The 21,492-nt window shown below is 44.3% G+C and overlaps 1 protein-coding gene across 2 annotated transcripts in view; it reads left to right on the forward strand.

Annotated features, from left to right (window-relative positions):
• The window catches only part of LOC147429368 (uncharacterized), a 60,015-nt gene that overhangs the window by 28,440 nt on the left and 10,083 nt on the right, over positions 1 to 21,492 (forward strand). For both annotated transcript variants that reach the window (XM_086495557.1, XM_086495558.1), the window contains exons 2-4: positions 7,368 to 7,467; positions 8,713 to 8,946; positions 9,054 to 9,167. In XM_086495557.1, the coding sequence (XP_086351683.1) occupies positions 7,368 to 7,467; positions 8,713 to 8,946; positions 9,054 to 9,167 (448 nt within the window). The remainder of the gene's footprint in view (positions 1 to 7,367; positions 7,468 to 8,712; positions 8,947 to 9,053; positions 9,168 to 21,492) is intronic.

A 21,492-nucleotide genomic window follows, 5' to 3' on the forward strand; every position in this document is an offset into this window, starting at 1 on the left:
GATGTAGATGCAAAAACGCTAGGGCTGAAAATCTGCTGCTGTCGCCGGTTGTTCTGCAAATGCAAACTGCTAGGCTGATCTGCTATGTCGTGCCGGACTGATCTGTTGTGCACAAAATGCCAAGGCTAATCAGATGCAAAAACGCTACGTCTTCTGTTGAGAGAAAACCCTAGGGCTACTGCGGGTGTTGGGTCTTGTTGAGAAGTTTCCTGTTGAGCAAGGTGCTCCTGCTGCCTCATCTACTAGAAAGTGCTAACTTTGGTTTGCTTATATATTAACTTAGCAAAATTGTCCTACCTACTTTCCAACAAAAGTCACTTAAAAATAATAATTGAAAAATGTCAAAAATAGGGAAAATAGGCCTATGCACTGTAAAAATGCTACTGATGGGATCTGACTAGAATCTGATGGTCATGCTGTGTGCAACCAGAGGATATGCATCTAATCTAACTGTCTGGACATGCACGGTCTATGAATAGACTCACAAAAGTGCCAGATCACTTTCTATTCTATACTAACTTGACTGAATTAAACCCTAATCATGCTGTAGCTTGTCCACAGACACATACTGCAAGTCAAAGAAAGACTTTACAAGGATATGCAGGAAGAAGGTTCAAATGCTCTCCACCCCAAATGGAGAAAAAATTGGCTCAAGAAAAAGTCAAGGTACCTCATTCTGTTTACAAGAGCACCTGCAGCAATACAGAAAGACCCTACATTCTGTCCCATACCAAGGGTAAGGACATGGCAGGCACACATAGCATTAAAGAAGAAGAGGTTGACATGGCTCAATTACCAACAACTACCAGCTCAGAGCAGGAACTAGCAACGGAGGAATACATGGTGAAAACCTTAACGGGCGCCACGAACTTCTTCAGGAGCCTCCTGACCTCTCATGTGCAATGCTCTATAAAATTTGCAGAATGCTGCTTACATGCATTCATGTTCACTTTGTACAAGCATGCTTTATTTACATGTGGCACTTCCAAACATCCCAAAACCTCTAAAATATCCCTTTGGGGTGGTCCGCATCATTTCCAAAAAAACTATCACGTCTTTGTATAGCTCTTCATGGTGATCCTTGAGGATAAATTATTAAACATAATATTTGACATATCTGGAAATATCTGACCATTAATTGTGATAGCTAGGCTTATGAAGGCTCAACATCTGGCTGCCAATGGCTGATCAAACTGCTGGTAAGTCAATGTCTATGGGAAATGCTAGGGCTGGATTTCAAAACACTAATGGAGGGGAATGTGCATATCTTTGTGATGAATGCTCCATGGAGGATACATGCAAGTACTACTGCACGGTTGATGATAAATATCTTGAACTTTCTCCTTCTGCTTGATGTCCTATTAGGTGACCCCAAGGGTTCCTTTTATACTTATTTGGGGTAAGTCGACCACAAGTTATAAATGCTGTATCCAAATAGAAATCCCTAATAAATAAACCAAGTCACTAAGGCTGAATCCTCTAGAAAGGTACCTGCAAGACAGTGGGTCAATGCATGCACATGCTCGCACACCAGATGCTTCACAGTTCCAACTTATACGAGATGCAACCGAATGAGTTGTTAGTCCTAGGCTCCGACAAAACAGCTATGGCTCTGATAACTGAGGGCGTCATGTACAATCAATCATGCAAAGAGGGTTAATGTAGAGGTACTAAGTATCTATTGAATCTGTCTGTACCTCAGGACCTGCGAATAGGCTTACAATGGTGCCGATAATCGACCTCCTAGGCTTTCCTTTTCTATTGGTTGGCTCTGGAGACTGGGTGTAGTAGCATGTCTATGTGGCACATAGAGCATGGGTGCATGTGACATTTAGCCAATGCTTCTCTCCATGCACTTCCGTTGTGCTTGGTTGCTCCTGGATTTGACATTGCAGCTTTTGGCAACATGGTCTCTTCCAAGAATATGGCTCCTTCTATCCTAGCCATTGATTTTTCTTGACTTGTTCTTGGTTGCCTCATCTTCTTAAAGCCAAACTGGCCCTAAGACAAATCAAAAGTACAGTAGTCCATGTCTTTATGTTTGATTGAAAAATTAAGGGTGAAGATGGTGTGCCCATAGGATGGCTAATGATGACATCGTTGTCTCGCCCATGTTTAATTCTTTCTTATTTTCAGACAATGTCAAAGCTTATAGATGAATGTTTGTGCTATTCTTTGCCAAGGTGGGTCCTCCAACAATTGATTCATCCTTTCAATTTGTCCGTCGGACTCAGTATGATCAGGGGATGACATACTCAGCTTCGTCCGAAGGTGAGCAAACACATCTCGCCAAAATCTCCTAGTGAACCTGGTATCCCGATCATTGACGATGTGAGCGGGATGGAAACACACACAACGCCTCTATAATCACCCGACACACACTCTTGGGATGATATACACACACACTATGGGGCACCACTCGGTTTACACAACCCACCTGGCCGAGATTGAAAACACACCGATGGAGTGAGAGGAGAGAGGCTATCCATTTGCCCAACTCAACACAGAGACACACACACACACACACACACCCAAAAAACTCAGCTCAAAAAAGGAAGATTTCCTATGTTTAGATATAATTGAGCTTGGGCCAACACCAATGGGGCAAATAGCTCACACAATATGGATGAAATATGCCGGATACAATCATAAATTTGAACAGAGGCTTTGCTCACAGGAGAAACTTACACAGCCAAAACAGTAGGAAAAAGTGAGGAATTTGGCAAAATGGACAGCGCCATTGCGTGCTGAGCGGTCAAAAACCCCAGTCTACAATATCACAGTGCTCAAATCCGACCTCGGATGAGCAGTTTATGGCCAAAACAGGCTCCAAAAACAACAAAGGCCATGATAAAGAGGTAAATTGGTCCTCAACACAAATAGCTCTCCATATATAGCTTCTTGGCACCTGTCTTTCCATAGAGGCTAATCGTATCACGTCGCCAATCTTGAACAGCTCCCACTGCACGTAACCATGGTCTGCCAAGTATAATAGGATATGCTCCCGACCCCGCTGGCATCACATGAAAATCAACCACCGCCTTTGCATCATACGCCTCCACTTCTAAGCTCTTTACAACACACAAACATTTTACTTTCTGATGGTTTGCCAATCTGATCCGAAAGCCTGACACCCGAGTGACTGTAAGACTCATCTTCTTAATGCATGAGTGTGTTATGCCACATATTTGGGCTCCGCCATCAACATAACCTTGTCCTAGATTTTTTCTTTTGTGTCACACATCTACTATTGGGCAAATGTCTGGTAGCTCATCCATCGCCAATACCTTCACTGAACCTCTCTTTGGTTCTTTCTCCATTGGGTTAACCATCCTCTTCCACTGTCGCTTTAGCTTAGGCACCATCTCTAAAAGCTGCCTAAAAGTAACATCTGCTTTCCTGCTTGCCAGATCCACCTTCAAGTCATAGCTTAATTGTCCATCCCCTAGTGGAAAATCTGAAACATGAAACTTGCGATGAGCCCTTCTTTTCCTCTTGGCCTTGACATCCTCGTCTTCATGGCTCTTTCCCTTCTTCTTGCTAGGACTTAGGGAATTTCTTCCTTTCTTATCCTGTGTGGTCCTCTTCCCAATAGGCATCACTAATGTATCCTCTAGCTTTGTTGCCTTCTCCAAGGTGACTACACTTATCACTTTTGTCTTTCCCTTTTTCTCTTGGATTAATCCACTGGTTCCTTCTTCTCCTTTAATTTCAATGCCATAATCATTTGACCTGGCTAGCACCTGTCTTGGCAAGGATACATGTCTCCTCCCATCCTTGGTGGCTTATCACATTGCGGGCTGATGTGGCCCAACTCTCCGCAATTATAACACGTGGGCGTCTGCCTCCAGAACCTACCATTGCTTTGTCCAACAACATTCCTAGGTTTTTCTTCACCTCCTGGCTGATTTGCAAACCTCCCCCGACCTCGATTATTTCCCACATTACCTAGCATGTTTAGGTTGAGATTCTTCATTAAATCTACCACTTGCCTCATGTCTTGCCTTAGAGTTAGCCCATCATCTTGCACCGTTGTAGTGACCACTGCTGGCATAACCTGAGGAGTAACAGAAACCACTGGTTCATCATGAACCTCTGGCATGCGACCTTGGAAAGAATTCATAGGCTGAAACTCAGGTCTCCTAGGCAAAGACTCTACTCCTAGCTGACTCATTCTTCTCAGCTTCCACTCTTTGTTCCTCGCTACATCTAGTGTATCTTCATATGTCCTAAGCTTCTTTAGCTCCACTCTCCAACTTATATTCTTCCAAAGACCAGCCAAGAACCTGTCCTTCTTCATCATGTCGGGTGGGGGTACTTGTGGTGCTAAGGCCTTGCACATTCGCTCCCATACCATTGAAAACTTACGTATGTACGTATCTACTGGCTCACCTTCCCTTTGCACTAAACCCTGTACTTCTTGCCACACTTTGTCAGGATCTTCTGTCTTCACAAACTCCACTTCCAATCCATGCCTTAGATTGTCCCAACTTAATCTCACAGGTGGATCTGCCGCACGCAACTCCTCTTTAAATGCTTTGGACCAAACTCGTGCATCACTCTTCAAATAGATTTGGAGAAGACGTAACATCTGTGCAGGATCGTGAATCTGATTGCTAATGCAGGCAACCTCCATCTTTTTCAAAAAGTCTTCCACATCTTCATCACTTCTTCCATGAAATTCCGGATAAGAGAAAGCCATGGCTACTCAAGTTTTAATGCGTTGAGAACCCCTCCTAACACAGGTGCAAGAATCCAAAACTTTTTACTGACTCAATCCCCAAAAACTTCAATAGAGCTCATATTTAGATAAGGACAAACACATGCACATCAAATGAGTTTTCATAGTTAATCATTGGAATTACAACAGGCAAAGGGCATTCCAGTATCTCTCTTAATCTTCTTGGCCCGAACATAAAGACTATGCGCTGCTGGAAAAAAATCTTCCTGCACACATGAACATTTATCTGGATTCTTTGTGTTAAATGAAAATGAGTGAATTGAGGTCCGTTTTGATCATCCATTAAAGCCAACCATGCAGCTCCCAAGAAGGCACACCTGACTTATCTTCTGATTTTGCCAGAATTTCAGCAGCATAAGAGCATAAATGGCTCAAAAGACCAAAAAACCAGCCATCACAACCTGGAAAAATTTTGACAGAGTTTCCCCAGAAGTAGAGCACTAATAACCCAAAATATAGACTATATATGTATGCATAACCTGTCAACAATAGAACTTGAGCATCAAGTAGGAATCACTAGTACATAGCCTATGGCGAGGTCACGAAAAGGGTGCTCCAGCCACCTGTATCACCGAAAGGATCTCACATTTGAGAATCCCCCAACTTATAAAACCTCACGCTATCGACCCTCTTACGAAAGCTTATGCAAATCTCGTATAGTCAAGTCTCAGAAATGACTATCTTCCAGACCAAGTCTCAAAGATGGCTTGGACTGCCAAATAAAACCAAGTATGGCTCCACAAAGGCGTACAATGGCAGTGTCCACAAGTAACGTACAATACAAGACAATGCGCTCCCACTTGCCATTGTATCACTCTACTCCAGCTACCTGTACCTGTGTGAATCACCTATACCCTGTAACCTGTAACCTGCAGCCTGTAATCCCGAAGCTGAAGTTACTCGAAGAAGATCCTCCGTGGGGACGCAAAAAGAATGTGAGCGGGATGGAAACACACACAACGCCTCTATAATCACCCGACACACACTCTTGGGATGATATACACACACTATGGGGCACCACTCGGCTTACATAACCCACCTGGCCGGGACAGGGAACACACCGATGGAGTGAGAGGAGAGAGACTATCCATTTGTCCACTCAACACAAACACACACACACACCTCTCCAAAAAACTCAGCTCAAAAAAGGAAGATTTCTAATGTTTAGATACAATTGAGCTTGGCCCAACACCAATGGGGTAAATAGCTGACACAATATGGATGAAATATGCCAGATACAATCACAAATTTGAATAGAGGCTTTGCTCACAAGAGAAACTTACACAGCCAAAATAGCAAGAAAAAGTGAGGAATTTGGCAAAATAGACAGCGCCATTGCGTGCGGAGCGGCCAAAACCCCCAATCTATGATATCACAATGCTCAAATCCGACCTCGGATGAGCAGTTTATGGCCAAAACAGGCTCCAAAAACAGCAAAAACTCAGTTGCGGCTGTTCCTCCTCTTCTCTCCACGTTTTTCTAGTCTTTTTCTCAGGTTTTTCAGTGTCCACACTTCACTTTATCCCTTGGGCACCTTTGGCCTTTTAGTTGACCTCAAACAGACCCCGAACATGCCAAAAACTGGCCACTGCATTTTTGTCGCCCTTCTGCATCCATCCGCACATCTGGCACTCAACTTTTTCCAATAATGCATCCCGCAACCACGTGAAGTGGCCCCTAAATATAGTCCTCATGATGACCTTTCTGCATAATCATGACAAGAAAACACCCACGTTGTGTCCTCGCTTATCCACGTGCAAGTATTGACCCCATTCGACCTCCTGATGCCACTAGATGCCATCTGACGCACCTGCTTACCTCATGGCGTCGGCCCGCTGGTAGCTTCCTCGAGAAGTTTTACGCGCTACCAACTCATCATTATTATAGAAAAAACACATTGGTACTGGTGACAATGAAAATCGATGTACTATGTACACGCTGTCCTACCTGTACACATGTGGGCCCCACGCAACCACTTGGCTCTGGAAAATGGGCAATTATTTATTTGATGCACCATGCATGTGTATGTACATATGCGCAATCACTTCTTCCAAAAAACTCCTGACAACGATATCGTACGGCAAACCATATAGCTTATAAAGCTGGTCGACAAATAAAACCGCCAACTCATGGCTTTTTACTATCGACTTCTTTGGTATAAACTTTGCCAGTTTTCTGAGTCGATCAACCACAACCCAAATGGCATCGTTGCCATGACTAGTATTTGCAAACCGACAATAAAATCCATAGAAATACTCTTGCCACTTGGCATTCTTGGCTTGTTCACAACAGGCTCTTTGAGAGGTGTCATCAGTTTGCAGGGATTGTAAAGTGACAAAGTGGTTCCAAAGGACAACAACAATGAGCATGGTTGAGCTTGTTAAATTCAAGTGATCATGATGATAGCTGTGAATCCTTTCATTTTCTCACGACATTTTACTTGGACCTCTGAAGCTTATCATAGCGTGAAGTCATGAAGCATATAATTTTGCGATTTGTCCGTCAAATTTGGCTATCTATGTCCTAACTGCTTTGATTTGTCTAGGTCTATTGCTCATGCATGCATTGAGGAGCTTCAGTATAACTGATTTGATATTTAAGCTATCAACTTGATGTACTTTGTCAGGAGGCGAAAGTTCAAGAAGAAAAGCTAGAGAAATGGATGGCATGTGTGCCAGGCTATGAGTCTTTCTGGGCCTTCAGCAAAGATAAAAAGGGATACAGCGGTGAGACTTCAACTAATGTTTCTTATAGTTGTGATTCGTGAACTTGTGAGAGAGTTGGGCTTTGCATTATTGTAAAGTAACACCCATCATTAACCAGCAACAGTTTTGTTAGCTAGAGCTTTTTGAGAAGCAGCATGTTGCTAGGAAAATGTAAGTGCCAAAAAAAGCTCAGATTCAGAAATATTTTCTCATTGTGGTACTCTGGTACTGGAGGTAAGACGATGCTTGGAAGGTGACCTTGCCATGAGAAAAATTTTGCTGGCTGAATTTAGCTCCAATGACAGTCTTTGTGGCAAGCTAGGAAACATGCTATCTTAATTCCTTTATGGCTGATCCCAATCTTTGGACAGACCCTTGCACTATCAATGCTTTACTAAAAGGTTATATCATTTGTGTTTCAAATATAAAAGCATACAAGAGAAATGAAAGTACTTGTATGGAAGGCTCAAACATAGAGCAAGAGTTTGGCAATGAGCGGTCGAAACTGCACCCACATCTTGCAAAAGTGATGTCAATTAAACGAGCATTTGCATGCAATACATAAACACCTTCTGGAGCTCATCATAGCGAACATAGATTGATTGACGAAGCTGAAGTAGATGCAGCTGTTGGTAGTCTGGCATTGACCCTTTTACTAGCTGTATTCCTCGAAGAATGCAATTATTCTTCACGTTGATCATGAGCTGACTGGAAAGATCTAAGGACACACTCTTCTTATTTACTCTTGTTGGCGAGTTACCACACCTCTCTTCTCTTTTGTTTCAATGTTCAGATATCCAATTCAGAAACTCTTTTGAAGTTATTGTGACCAAAATATGATTTAATGCACAAATGCAGTTCAATCCAAAACTCAAGAACACATCATGAGGAAGGCACCTCAAATGACCTTGACCTCTTCTACAAAGAACCCTCAACAAGAGTATTCAAAGCAGTACCAAGCCTAGTGCCGACCCAAGTTGTAATTGAAAACACCTCCCAAAACATGAAGTTAATGCACCGTTTTCAACCTCCACACCCTTTGCTCTCCCCACAAGTTCTAACATAACAGTAGAATGTGAGAGCAATATATTGTTAACGGATACATGGTCCCTGAGCATCCCCTGTCCATTTGTCAATGGGTGGCCTTTAATACAGATCAAATCAACTTAGTTCTTTAATGTCAGAACCTTTGAATTCAGAAGAAATCTTCAATTGCAGAGGAGCTTATATCTAAATTGCATGTCGTTTTGTATCTTTGAATTGCAGGAGTTGTTACCTATGTGAAGGAGGAACTTTCCCCTTTGGATGCAAAAGCAAACTGGCTGGGGGATTTTGATGATCCACTGCTTGAAGAATTTTGCAATGAAGGACGTATAGTTGAGACTGATCATGGAAGCTTCATATTGATCAATGTCTATACACCAAATGCAGGTGATCGGGAGCAGGGACGCCCACGTGTCGGTTTTAAAATGAGCTTCCTTAAGGCTTTGAAACGAAAATGTAAGCCAAGTGATTCTCATTGAATGCATGCTTTTATCCAGGGGTTTAGCTGCTCATTTTCTGCGATAGCCAGTAGTTGGTCAAAGCAACTTTCCTGTAAATTTCAGGTGATGAACTTATTCACGCTGGCAGACATATTATTTTGGTAGGCGACTTGAATGTCCCTCACAAGGACCAGGATGTACACAGAAGATGGAATATCAGAGAGATTTATTCGGCAGGTATGGCTTTTAGTCAGCTTCAGCTTCACTTCACAGTGGTGTGCTGCTTGTGTGCATTTGGGTATGTAATTTTCTCTTCTCTTATGTAGGTCATATGGACAGAGTGTCGTGACTGGTCAATAAGCATAAATAGCTCCTGTTTTAGGAAGCTAGAGTTGCCAAACAGGCTGTGCATGAGCTTTAAACGATTGTGGAATATACGTATTGGCAAGGAAATCCTATTACAAGCCCTTGGAATAGAGGAACACATTCCATGGAGAAAGCCATCCTCTTTCTTGATCTGAGAATACACTAAAGCATGTGTAACAAATACTTGTGAACTAGATCATGTAGAACACATATATGCATTATCATTTGTACTAATGGGATGGCTTGAGGTCTCTCTTCATTATGCTTCTTTCTAGAGTATTTTGAGACTTTTAAGGCAAATTTATTAACGTCCTCTTATAATATGTGCAATGTTTGTGGCCCTGGCTTAAAACGTTTTTAATAAAACCCTTGATTGTCGTATGACCAATCTCTTGCCTCATTCTCTGATTCCTGAGAGAGTTTCTGGAAATTCTCCAGAGCAAACACATGTCTAGAGGAAGCGATCTAAAACAGTCCAATAGTGTTTCCTATTGTGAAATGCATGATTTTTCTAAAACTCTGCAGATGAAATGTTCATCCCCATCCAATGGTTGTCTCACTTACACATGCTCGATTCTCTGATATCTCCGTCTTTCATTACGAAAAATTGATGAGGACAACTATTTCCATCAATATTGATTGGTAAGTTTACTATCCCCAATGTTGGCATTGTTGCTCCATTTGCGGCTTGTAAATCACGTGTGGATTGCACGAGGGGTTCATCTGTAAGCATCTTGTAAGTGGAGAAGTTGACCACATTGAATCTTGCTCCTGTGTCAATCAATGCTCGTTGATATCTGCCATGTGGAAGTCTGACATTGATGCGAACATTGATTCCTATTTTTCATTGCTCATCAGTGTGAATTATCGAAAGAGGAATTTGATCCGTATCTGCTGGTTGAGGAAGTCTTTGTTGTTGTAAGTTTTGTTTCGTTTAAAAATCCTGATTCTGGCCTCCTCCTGCACTTGAGCTTTTGTCTCATTTTCTTTGTTCTTGCGCTCCTTCGCAGCGTGTATTTTGGCAAGCATTTCTGAGGTTAGTGGTAGGTTGTACTTCTTTAGTCTGCAACCACTAATCCAGTTAGGCATTTCCCCCTCCTTTAATGTCGCAAGTTTAATGGCACCACTAGATGATATGTCATGAATCACATAGGGTCCATTGCCTCGCTTTTTGAGTTTTCGGGAATGTTGTTTCAGGGGTGCCACTCCACCTTAGCTAGTGTAGCTCTATAAGAGAAACCATCCTTAAGCATTGTCCTCTGTGTGCCACTACACCTCAGGTAGTGTAATGCTATAAGAGAAATCGTCCTTAATCAGCCTGCTATGCCAGCATTTGGTGACATACACCTCGGTTGAAGGAAGAGTATGATTATATTTAAAATGTCATTCTCAACAAAAAGAGATCGACCAAAACTGACGACATCGATTCGTCCCTTGCTCTAGACCTTGGTTCGGTAAGATTCGTGCTGGAGATGTCTATGTGACTTAATGGAGTAGTATCACACATGGTAGACACAAGGAAACTAAGATCACATCTTGGTCTGATAATCCATATCGAACTCCTCCAGATGCCTCAAATAGACTAGCTGTATAGAGATGCAATTTTGGAGTCATTCATCTCTCAAACTCATACAAACAATAAGAATTTCCAAGTTTGATGAATTTACACTGTTGCAATAATAGATTTTACGTGTATAGGCTTTGTGCAATACATAGATGCCAGCCAAATATCTCGGGCGTGCTAAATAGCAGCACCAAGCAACAGTCCATGCTCCTCAAACCTGTTGATCTGATGACAAGGGAGTGGGTGGTCCCTTTTACACTGGCAGTCATTTTATTAAAGTAAATTCTTGAACGTGCTCATGGTTTTGCAATCGTAGGTGTAGCAGGCTACAGTGTCACAAGACATGGACGGCAGTTACAGTTGGCCTTGGGCTTAAACTCGGTGGACTCTCACCTGGGCAGTGAGACTAGTAGTCCAGGACACGTGGCAAACAGAGGGAATGGTAGTTGAGAGGACATTGTGGCCAGTTCACCACCACCATAGTCCGAAGATAGGCGTAGCTGTGTTGTCAAAGATATTTGGGTTAGCCGCTAGTTTCCCTTTATGTTTTGTATATATACTCAGTTGATTGGTAGTGGGAGATCTATGAGTCATGGGAGTCCAGAGTCTTGTGTTCTCAGTCTAGCACTTGCACATCTGCAACCTCCCTGCACAATTGGAGCCTTGACACCCCCACTGTACCTTGGCTTGGAGCTGAGTGTGCTGCCAGCGAGAGTCTGTATCTGTTCTTTGAGTATAGTCAAGCTTCCATTTGGGTTTGGAGTCTACTGTTGTGTCATTCTGAGTGCAGTCTTGCTTCATTTCATATTGTTCTACAATGTTTGATCTGTGTTGAGTGAGATTTCTTGCATGCTGAACTGCACAGTAGAGAGCACGACATAGATTTATTGCTACAAATGCTCCCATTTTTGGCACGGGACCTCATTTGAAGTCTCTGCTGCTAAGCTACACATTCAAGGAGCTAGCTGATCTAGTCTCTTGCGTTGGCCGTGTCTATTGGTCTAGTCCAGTCTAGTCCACTCTCCCCTTCATCCAGCCTGGCCTAGTCCGATCTAGTCCACTCTCGCCCTTGTTGAGCTTGGTCTAGTCTAGTCTGGTCTAGTGGGTTTAGTCTGTCCAGCAAGTTCAAGGGTCTTCTTGCCCATAGGTTGGATGGGTCTGTTGCTGCATGACACACACAAGGCAGCATGAAGACTGACCAAGCCCCCTACTCATGCATTTGCTTCAACCAGCTCTTCACCACTCTCATCACCTCCTCCAGCATACTTTCCACCACCTGTGTTACAACCGGCTCGTGAGCAGGCCGCAATAAAGGAGCTGACAAGCATTCTGGCCAAGGGCAACATAAAGTTGTCGACCTTCAAGGGAATCTCCACAGAGGATGCAGGCGACCATGTGAGGAGGTTTGTATCTCTCTGCAGAGGTCGTGGCCTCAACAGCGAAGATGCATACGTAGTGCTCTTTTTGTCAACCTTGGATAGCTCAACAGATAAATGGTACGGTCAGTTTGCCGAGAACCACTTTACAGATTGGATGACACTAAGGCAGTGCCAGATGTGCCTGCTGGTCGGAAACCAGCCATGCCAAAATTGCCCTGTGGCACCCCAAATTGGCCGTGGTTGCACTGAAACCCTTGCTGCATGCCAATGTTTTCATACATGGGGTTTGGCATCATGCCTTGCATACCCCCAAACACTGTTCCTGGCATATATTGCTGGTTTCCAGGCGCACAACCAGCCATGCTCTGAAACACTGATCCACCCCCAAAATACCTAGGATGTACCGTGGGTGGTGGAAAAACTTGCTGCATAGCTTGGAAAGTGGTTCCCTGTCCATTTAATGCAACATGCGGACTCTGAAAGGTGGCTGGCTGAAATGGTAAAGCCCGTGGAATAGGCGTCCCAACCACTTGTTCGTGAACATAAGGAACTTGTCTTGCAGCCCCACGTGACTCCGCAACATGTGAGTGCTCCTTGCCTTGCTGGGACGCACAAGGGACCTGGGCTTGAGCCTCAACAGGCTCTACTTCATGAGACGGTTGCCTTGTCTACTGTGGCATTGACGGCGCTTGCAAATATTCCATAAACCTAGGATTCTGCACCAACCAAGAGAACACATTTACAACAGCAACCAACTGTGTCCTGAACGCATCCTCGTCTAGTTGCCCAATCATATACTTTTGACCTTGTGGAGCATTCAAATAAAAAAAGGTACAGACAGGGGTGGCCGTGAACTCTCGCCAACCTTAACATTGGACGAATAGCCTGTCTGTCCTGTGAAGAGGAACCCTCTTCCCTGGCGTCGTTTGTCCTGTCATTATAGTGTAATTCCAAGTTCCTGTGCTATGTGTCTTTGCCGCAAATCAACCAAGGCTCACTCTTTAAGGAAAAAGTGATTCTGCCCTGGCGACGGAACCATGAAACTGGCCCGTAGGCGGTAGACTTTAGCTTTCACCCGAATCTTTACTTGACTTTACGATACAAAGGAAAACTTCACGAATAAACCTGTGACTGGAATTAACACTTCAAACAAAGCACAGCTTGGCAGCTAGAGTGCTACCAAGCAGACAGTGACACCTTGTAGGCCCCAAAGATTGGCGGCCCTTTCGGTATTTCTTTATTCTTATAAAAACTTGGGAGAAAAGTTCCTATGAGCTGTCCCACTTTTACCGGGCTGAAAATGGCCTACTCTAGCCCGATTTCGGTAGCATAACCGCAGTAGGAGGCTTCATAGACAAAATCCCCATGCCATGGTGATTTTTCTGGCGCATACGAACACTTTTCCCAAACTTGGTGAGAATTTGCAGCAGCTGAATCCTTTGTTTTCTGCCTTGAAAATGCACCAGATTACTTGTACAGTGATCCCAACGCTTCCCCGAAGCTCCAAGGGTATTAGGGAACAATTAGGGTCAAAACCCTAAACCTGCAAAAGTACACAACAAGCTGTATTTCATTGTTTTGGGCTACGTTTCGCGTGCCGGTCCCATCCGTAGCAAGCCCTCGTACTCTGGTCTCCCGCACCCGTAGGGTTACTTGCCCTTTGACTCGGACGAGATTTCTCGCGTGAAATCTCTTCTAATTCACTTGTACCTGCGGGGGATTAGCAATTAGCTAATCCAATACCTGGACAAGAGGTTGTTGCCTTGGCATACGCGCATGAACCCACACAACTGTACATACAAATGGAAATCCCTCGAGCGGGGCATTACGAGTCTGTATTGAAAGGGGGAGAGAGGTGCGTGAGAGAGGAATCATCGCGCTACATAAGACAAGGGAGAAGGCAAGCTTTCTATTAGAGCTGTGATCACCTGCACCCACTACTCACACACGCAGTATTTCACTTATGAAGTCAAATCAGCCCTTCTCTCAATTTGGGTGCCCCCTCTTGATGCAAGACTGGCCAATTCATCTGGTGCCGCTATGTGTCCACTTAGCCTCTTTTGGTTTAAGTTCCTAGTACCCACCAACTTATAAAGTGTAGCGCAGGGTCTAAATGAAACCCTTTTACTGCTCGGATTCTAGTGTCGACTGGCCCGACCATCTCGTGGCGACCTGCCCTTCCGGATTGCGGGTGAAACTCTCGGCTGTCGTCCGTTTCACATTGGCCACACAATGTCCAGCCATTTGTGACTTCAAAAAGAGGGTCCCCAAAATTAAATAAAAATCAAGGGAAAGAAACCAACAACTAAGGTTAGTGGTTGCCACAGCCTCGTGATAGAATCTTCTACAAGAATACCCTCTTAGACCTTATAGCCACTTTTGTGAAAACACGAACATGAAGATAGAGATCGTTTACTACCTAAAGGGATTGCATCATTTACAACAGAGCCTCGCTCCTACTCTTCAACAAGGGTTAGCTCCTGCCTCCAACATGGTCTCCCCCTATGGCCAACCAAGTTACATGCCCACTTTGTTGACTTTCTCAACTATGCAAGGGATGTAATGTACTTTTCCATCACTAGTTTTATCATGTTAACATTCCTTTGGCCCCTCAAAGCTTCTACATGTCAGCTACTTTCTTTGTGTTGGAGCACACCCTACAACCACCACACTCCCTTGTCCATCCAGAGTCTCCTCGTTGCTGACATTGCCTAGAGCCTGGATCATGATAGCAAAGATTGTCCAAACAGGTTGACGCTTGTGCCCAGCAGATGATTCGATACTCCAAGGATTCACAATATGCAAAATTTTTGGCCAAGTACCTGCTTGACGAGATACATTCCAAATGGCGTTCAATTATCAAATCACCTCTGAAGTCGGCATTAAAGAAGCCAACTACACCTAGGTCTCCTGCCAAGAAGGTGTATTCAGAGGATGAGTTTGAAGCAGCAGTAGAACGACGAGGCCGAGACTCATGAAGACCAAGAATTGGCCCGCAAAGCAGAGTCGAGAAGCAAACTATCGAGGCTACTTGGGTTGGAAATCTACTTTTGAAAACGCCAAGAAGGCAAAGAAACAAGTTAGATGTGAGGATGATTCCAGTTTGTCCTCATCTTCTTCTGATAGCTCTGACAGTTCTTCTACCTTCCAGTCCAATGACGAGGGAAGAAAGGGCAAGAAGAGGAGAAAGATCAAGAGACATAGCAGAGGCAAGAAGAAGGCAAAGAAGATTCGATCCTATAGAAGATCTCGGAAGTGTTTTGACGGTTCAGACGAGGATTCCTCTTCCTCGGACATGTCAGAGTCTGATGAGCCAATGTTCGCAAAGAGAAAGCAATTTTACCGAGCCAACTGGTATGATTTTCTCGAGAATAGGAAGAAAAAACCCAAAGATTTTAAGGAGGGCAGGCAAGCAATAAAGTTTGACACTTTTTTTGGCTTCAAGGATACTCAATATAAAAAAATACCGAAAGGGGCGCCAAGGTTTGGGGCCAATACTCTCTTGGGTGAAATTCCGCCACTTCGTGCCGCGTGTTGTGTCTCTCTTTTAGCTTAGTTGTTATTGAAGTGCTAAAAGTCTGTTCAGTTCTATTGGCACGTGGTCCCCGTCTTGTGACATCGGTTTCATTGTCAGGGGTATTTGGGGCATGAGGACTTCTATATCATGCCTTTGGAGGGATGTGATGTCCTTTTGGGAATCCCTTGGTTCCACAAGAACAATGTGGTGGTCGACTACAGGGCAAGGAAAGCAACCTTGAAGAATGAAAAGGGTAGAGAGATAGTACTTGATGTAAAAGTGAAGGGCGAGTTAGCCCCACTTGTATTGGCTTCGGCCATCTCCAGATTAATGAAATCCAGTGTGTTTGTTTACTCGATCTTCTTAAATGAGATAGATGACAAGAAAATGTCAAATTTGTTCGACCTTGAGAAAAAACGACATGAATTTTTGCCAGCTCAGGCTGACCGTTTCTTGATAGGCTTATCAGGAGAGTTACCTCCTCAACGCCTTGAAGATCACACGATTGATTTGATTCCAGTAAGTATGCCACTGAACCGGTCACCTTACAGAGTAAGCAGAGCCCAAAATGAAGAGATTATGAACCAAGTGAAAGAATTGTTGGAAAAAGGATTGATTCAACCCAGTACCTCACCATTTTGTTTGCCCATGCTTTTAGTTTTAAAGAAAGATGGATCTCGGAGAATATGCATTGACTACAGGGCTCTCAATAAAATCACTATCGATAACAGATTCCCGATACTCAGGATCAATGATATATGGGACAGGTTACGGGGTTCTACTTGTTTTAATAGAATCGACTTGAAAAGTGGCTATCATCATATCAGGATTGCTCTTGGAGATGTATACAAGATCGCATTCAGGACGTCCTTTGGTTTGTACGAGTATTTGTTGGTGATGTCTTTTGGTCTCACAAATGCTCATGCAACCTTTAACAAGATGATGAACAAGATTTTAGAGAGTATAGGTCATTTGTGGGCACTTTTTTTGACGATATCATCGTATTCTCCAAGAATGAGGAGCATTGACAGCACCTGGTACAGGTATTTCAGGCTCTAAGGCAACATCGGTTAGTGGGGAATGGAAAGAAGAGCGAGTTTTTCTTACCAAAGATTCACTTGTTGGGACACATCGTCTCTGCGGAGGGTGTCGAAATGGATCCGGCTAAGGTTGACACCATCAGAGATTGGCCAGATTTGAAGAATGTTCATGATGCTCACAAATTTTTGGGTTTGTGTTCTTACTATTAGCGGCTCATTCGAAAGTTTGTGGAGATTGCTTCTCCTCTACATACTTTGACACAGAAAGGGGTTCCTTTCACTTGGGGATCATTTGAGATTGCAGCCGTCAAGACTCTCAAGAAGAAGTTGACGACTGGCCCAATATTGGTTTTGCCAGACTTGCAGAGGTATATTGTGATGCCTGTGGTTGCAGTCTAGGAGCAGTCTTGACGCAGGAAGGCCATGTTGTAGCCTATGAGAGCAGAATGTTTTCTAGACTAGGACTGGTTGCACAAATCTACGAGGAGCTGTTGGCAGTTATCCATGCTCTTACTCAGTGGCGACACTTTCTACTCGGAGCCGATTTTACAGTATTCAGTGATCATTAGAGTTTACGATATTTCTTGTCTCAGAAACAACTTTCGGACAAGGAGATGCGGTGGCCAAACATTTTGTCACAATTTCACTTTCAGATTGTGCATGTTATGGTAGCTCAGTATGCCACATATCGGGATTTTGTAGACATCTTTGACCGGTTGCACAGTGGGGAAGTAGTTATGGGCTATTCACTCAAGGAAGGCTATTTGATGCGGAAGAATTTGTTGTGTGTTACACAAGCACTGAGGAATAAGGTTTTGACAGAGTGCCATTGTCCACCTTTTTCGGGCCACAACGGCATAGAGACCACCTTGAAAGGTGTGGAACGGTTTTACTATTGGCGGAGGCCCAAAAAGGATGTGGATGAGTTTGTTCGGAGTTGTTTTATATGCCAAAAGGTCAAGTTCGACAGGCATAAGGCACCAGGACTTTTGCAACCTTTACCTATACCTAGCCGACCTTGGGAAAGTATAGCAATGGATTTTATTTTTTATCTTCCCAAGACTTAGAGTGGGCACGATGGCATCTGGACAGTCATCGACAGATTTAGCAAGCAAGTTCACTTTATTCGAGTCAAGAAGACGGTTAAGCCAGATTATATGGCTAAATTGTTTGTCTTGCATATATTTCGACTTCATGGCATGCCTCAGTAACTGCATATCTAGTGCAAGTTACAATGTAGCCCTGTTATAGGTTGCCCGCCACAAGACTACTCACCGTCTCGAAGAGTGGGGGTAAGCTACGTATTGATTGTGCAAGAACACTAAGAACACTGGTGATATGTACACTGCCTACAAGACTACTCACCGTCTCGAAGAGTGGGGATAAGCTACGTATTGATTGTGCAAAAACACTAAGAACACTGGTGATATGTACACTTCGTACATTTTATTGAGCATGGAGTGGGAGAGAAAAGTAGATATCTTTGATAGGACATCGACTATCATGATGTTGGATTTTTGAGAATACTAAAGTGGAACCATCAGAGCTTATAGAAAGAGAAACATGCGGCAGCACAAAGGCCACATCAATGAGTGTTGTATTGGCATCTTTGAGTGAGAAAAATGAAGCTGGATTGAATGAGCTGAAAGAGAGAGGAGTGGAAAGTGCTAAAGTGGAGGTTCTGAATGGGGAATGGGTCAAAACAAAGCCGGACCTTGAGGAGGCCTTAACAGCAACCAAGGTTGCAAGAGATGAGGAGACAAGCTTCATGCATCTTTAGTTTCCCTGTAGGAATTCGACCAGTCATTGCTAGGTAGGGGCGAGGAGAGGTTGATAGGGGCGAGGGGGGGTGGCTAGATAGGGGCGAGTGAGTAGGGCCTAGATAGGGGCGAGGGGTTTGGGTAGGGCTAGGTGGGTAGGGGCAAGTGGGGTGTGTTGGGGGGTGGGGTATGGGGGGGGGGGGGGGGGGGGGGGGGGGGGGTATATAGGGTGGGCCGGGGTGAGTGGGTAGGGGCGATGTTGTTATCACTTTAATGTTAGCCCAAGCATCTTGTAGCTCTTTTGTTAGCTCACAAGGTACTCCAAAACCGGTGTAGTGTTCATTTAAAAATTCACAAACAGCATCTGGTGGATGAAGCTTAAGCTGACTTGTTCGAGGATTTGAAAGAAACATGCCCTCTGTGGCCCTTGCAAGAAACCCCCTATGCAGATTCCAGACAAGTGGATTTCTGAGCCGTGCAATCACTGGTCTTACTAGAAGTTATATAAACCTATCTTTTTCAAAATCATCAGTTCTCGACTCTTCTGCCAATTTGGAAGAGGCTAGGCTTAGCTTCTAGGGCATAGTCCACAACAAATATGACTGTGCTCAGCATCTGCAAGGGTGATGTAGGAACATGGTCCAGCAGCACCGTGTGATCCCACATCCATGTAATCGAAAGAACAGGCTTGGGTTGTCAGAGTCACCCAAGTTGTCTTCTTTTACCTGGTCTAGAGAGGGCATTTTTGAAGATTTCTCTATAGGTGGAGAGGTTGCCGCTTCTTGGAGCATAGAGACAACATGAGCTGGTGTTTGATCAGTATTGAAATTTTGTAGCCATCCTTGTCAAAGGGTAGTTCATTAGACACAGAGGTGACCTTTGCTTGGTCGGAGAGTCAGACACAAAATAGGTTGGGGTTTGGGCGAGTTCCTGTAGAGGAGACTGCTTTCCTCTTCTGTGATCCTTTATAGGCTCACCAAGCCCAAGGGCTTCCACTGTAGGAGCATCTGAGTCATCAGCCTCAATGACCTCAAGACTTCTTTCCTCTTCTATGATCCTTTATAGGCTCGTCAAGCCCAAGGGCTTCCACTGTAGGAGTATCTGAGTCATCAACGTTGATGACCTCGACACTCACGCCTAGGCTAAGCTGCACACTGGGGCGGTTGTTGTAAGGACATTGGAAGATGGGGTATCCTCAGGCAAAGATTGAATAGAGACCACATAACAAGGGATAGACTTGGTAGATTCCAACCACTCAAGCAAGTCTTATTTTGGCCCGCCAAGCGGAGTAAGTTGTTCGAGTTCTGGGTTGGACTCTATGGACAAAGAAATATGATGCTCCACTGGATCCATCCACCCTTCAAGGCGAATGGGTTTCATTGGGGATCTAGGAGTATGAATTCACATCGTGTTATTTCTCCAATCATGTAGCGCTTTAGTGTGCCGTAATCATGGTCTACCTATGAGTAAGGGGAAGCCGCCCTTGATCTTAGGAAGGTGAATCACAACAAAATCCAAGGGGAAGGTGAAGTCTTGTACCTACAGAGGCACCTTGTCCACTATGCCCAAGGGGTAGACTCAACCAAGGTAACCGTAAATGGGGTGGGTCAAGTAGGCTGGAGACCTAATGCGACCATAGTGAACTCAGCCATCAAGCGGATGCCAGATCCACCATCAACCATCACCCCAGAGAATTGCTGCTTGAGAATAGACACGGTGAGATGAGGGCTTCTGCAATCAGTGAGGAGAGTAGTAGGATAGGAGATAATGTAAGACTCTGATGCATGCACAGGAAGGTGCCTGCCACTAGGCCTTGCTCTTGGGTAGAGAGATTGAATAACTGCAAGGGTGTCACTTTGAAAACCCGCATCTAGCTGAAGCATATCGTAGAGCGACACTTGCTGAAAGGCGTTCTTTACGATATCCTCTGTTGTAGGTTTTTTTCTTTGGATCAATGCCTTTTTTGGTGCCTTGACCTATTGGAGGTCAGCTAATGCTTCCAAGAAGGCCTCATCAATATTGGAGAGTAGAGAAATTGGGCCACCCTTGGCACTAGTGGATGGCTTGTCAGCTGCTGGAAGAGGTGTAGTTACTGGTGAGAAAGGTGATGGAAGAGTTGGACTTGTTGGCCAAGGGCTGTCCTCTGTGCTTGAGTGAGAACACCAGCGGGCTCCTCTATCCGCTGCAACTTGTCTTGAGGGGCAACCACATGGGCAGAAGCTAGAGGCTGAGGGATGATGCTAATTGTAATCAGATTAGCCTTTGGAAATGTGAATTTTGATTGGCTTTGACTCCAGCTCCAAGATGTGGAAGCGCACTGCTTTGGACAATCAAGGCAGTGTCAGCAAGGAGGATACCCTTTGGGAAGAGGACATTTGCTTTGGAGTGTCCATATTCCCCATATCTGTAACACAAAATGATTGGATGGTCGAGAAGATTTGAGGGGCTAATGGAGCGTTAGCATGATAAAAACTCTAAGATGGAAAAGTAGCTTGCATAGGAGGGGTAGTCAGCAAAGGAGGCATAGGGGGAAACCTTGTTGGAGGCAGGTGCCAACCCTTGTTGAAGAGTAGGGACGAGACTCTGTTGTAGTTGCCACAATCCCTTTAGGTAGTAGCAATCTTTGTCTTCATGTTCAGACTTTTCACAGAAGTGGAAGGGGGCATTCTTGTGGAGGATGCCCTGGAGAGTGACATGAGCTACATCAGACCACAAGCTTAGACTTCTGCTGAGCCTGGAGCTCTTCTAACTGTCTCTCGATTTGGTCCAAAGCTTCTTGATGTGGGGACTTCTCTTGTCGAAGAGAGAAGGACCTCTCCTCTTGAAGAGCTCGTTGTAATTTAGTGCTTCGAGTTCCCTGTGTACAGAAATCAAAGGGTCAGAGGCTTCTATGAGAAGTGAGGCGGTCTCTACCTGAGGGGGGTCTTCGAATAGCC

The sequence above is a fragment of the Adiantum capillus-veneris genome, chromosome 22 (genome assembly GCF_014529385.1).
Source record: "Adiantum capillus-veneris isolate H3 chromosome 22, ASM1452938v2, whole genome shotgun sequence".
Taxonomy (NCBI): Eukaryota; Viridiplantae; Streptophyta; class Polypodiopsida; order Polypodiales; family Pteridaceae; genus Adiantum; species Adiantum capillus-veneris.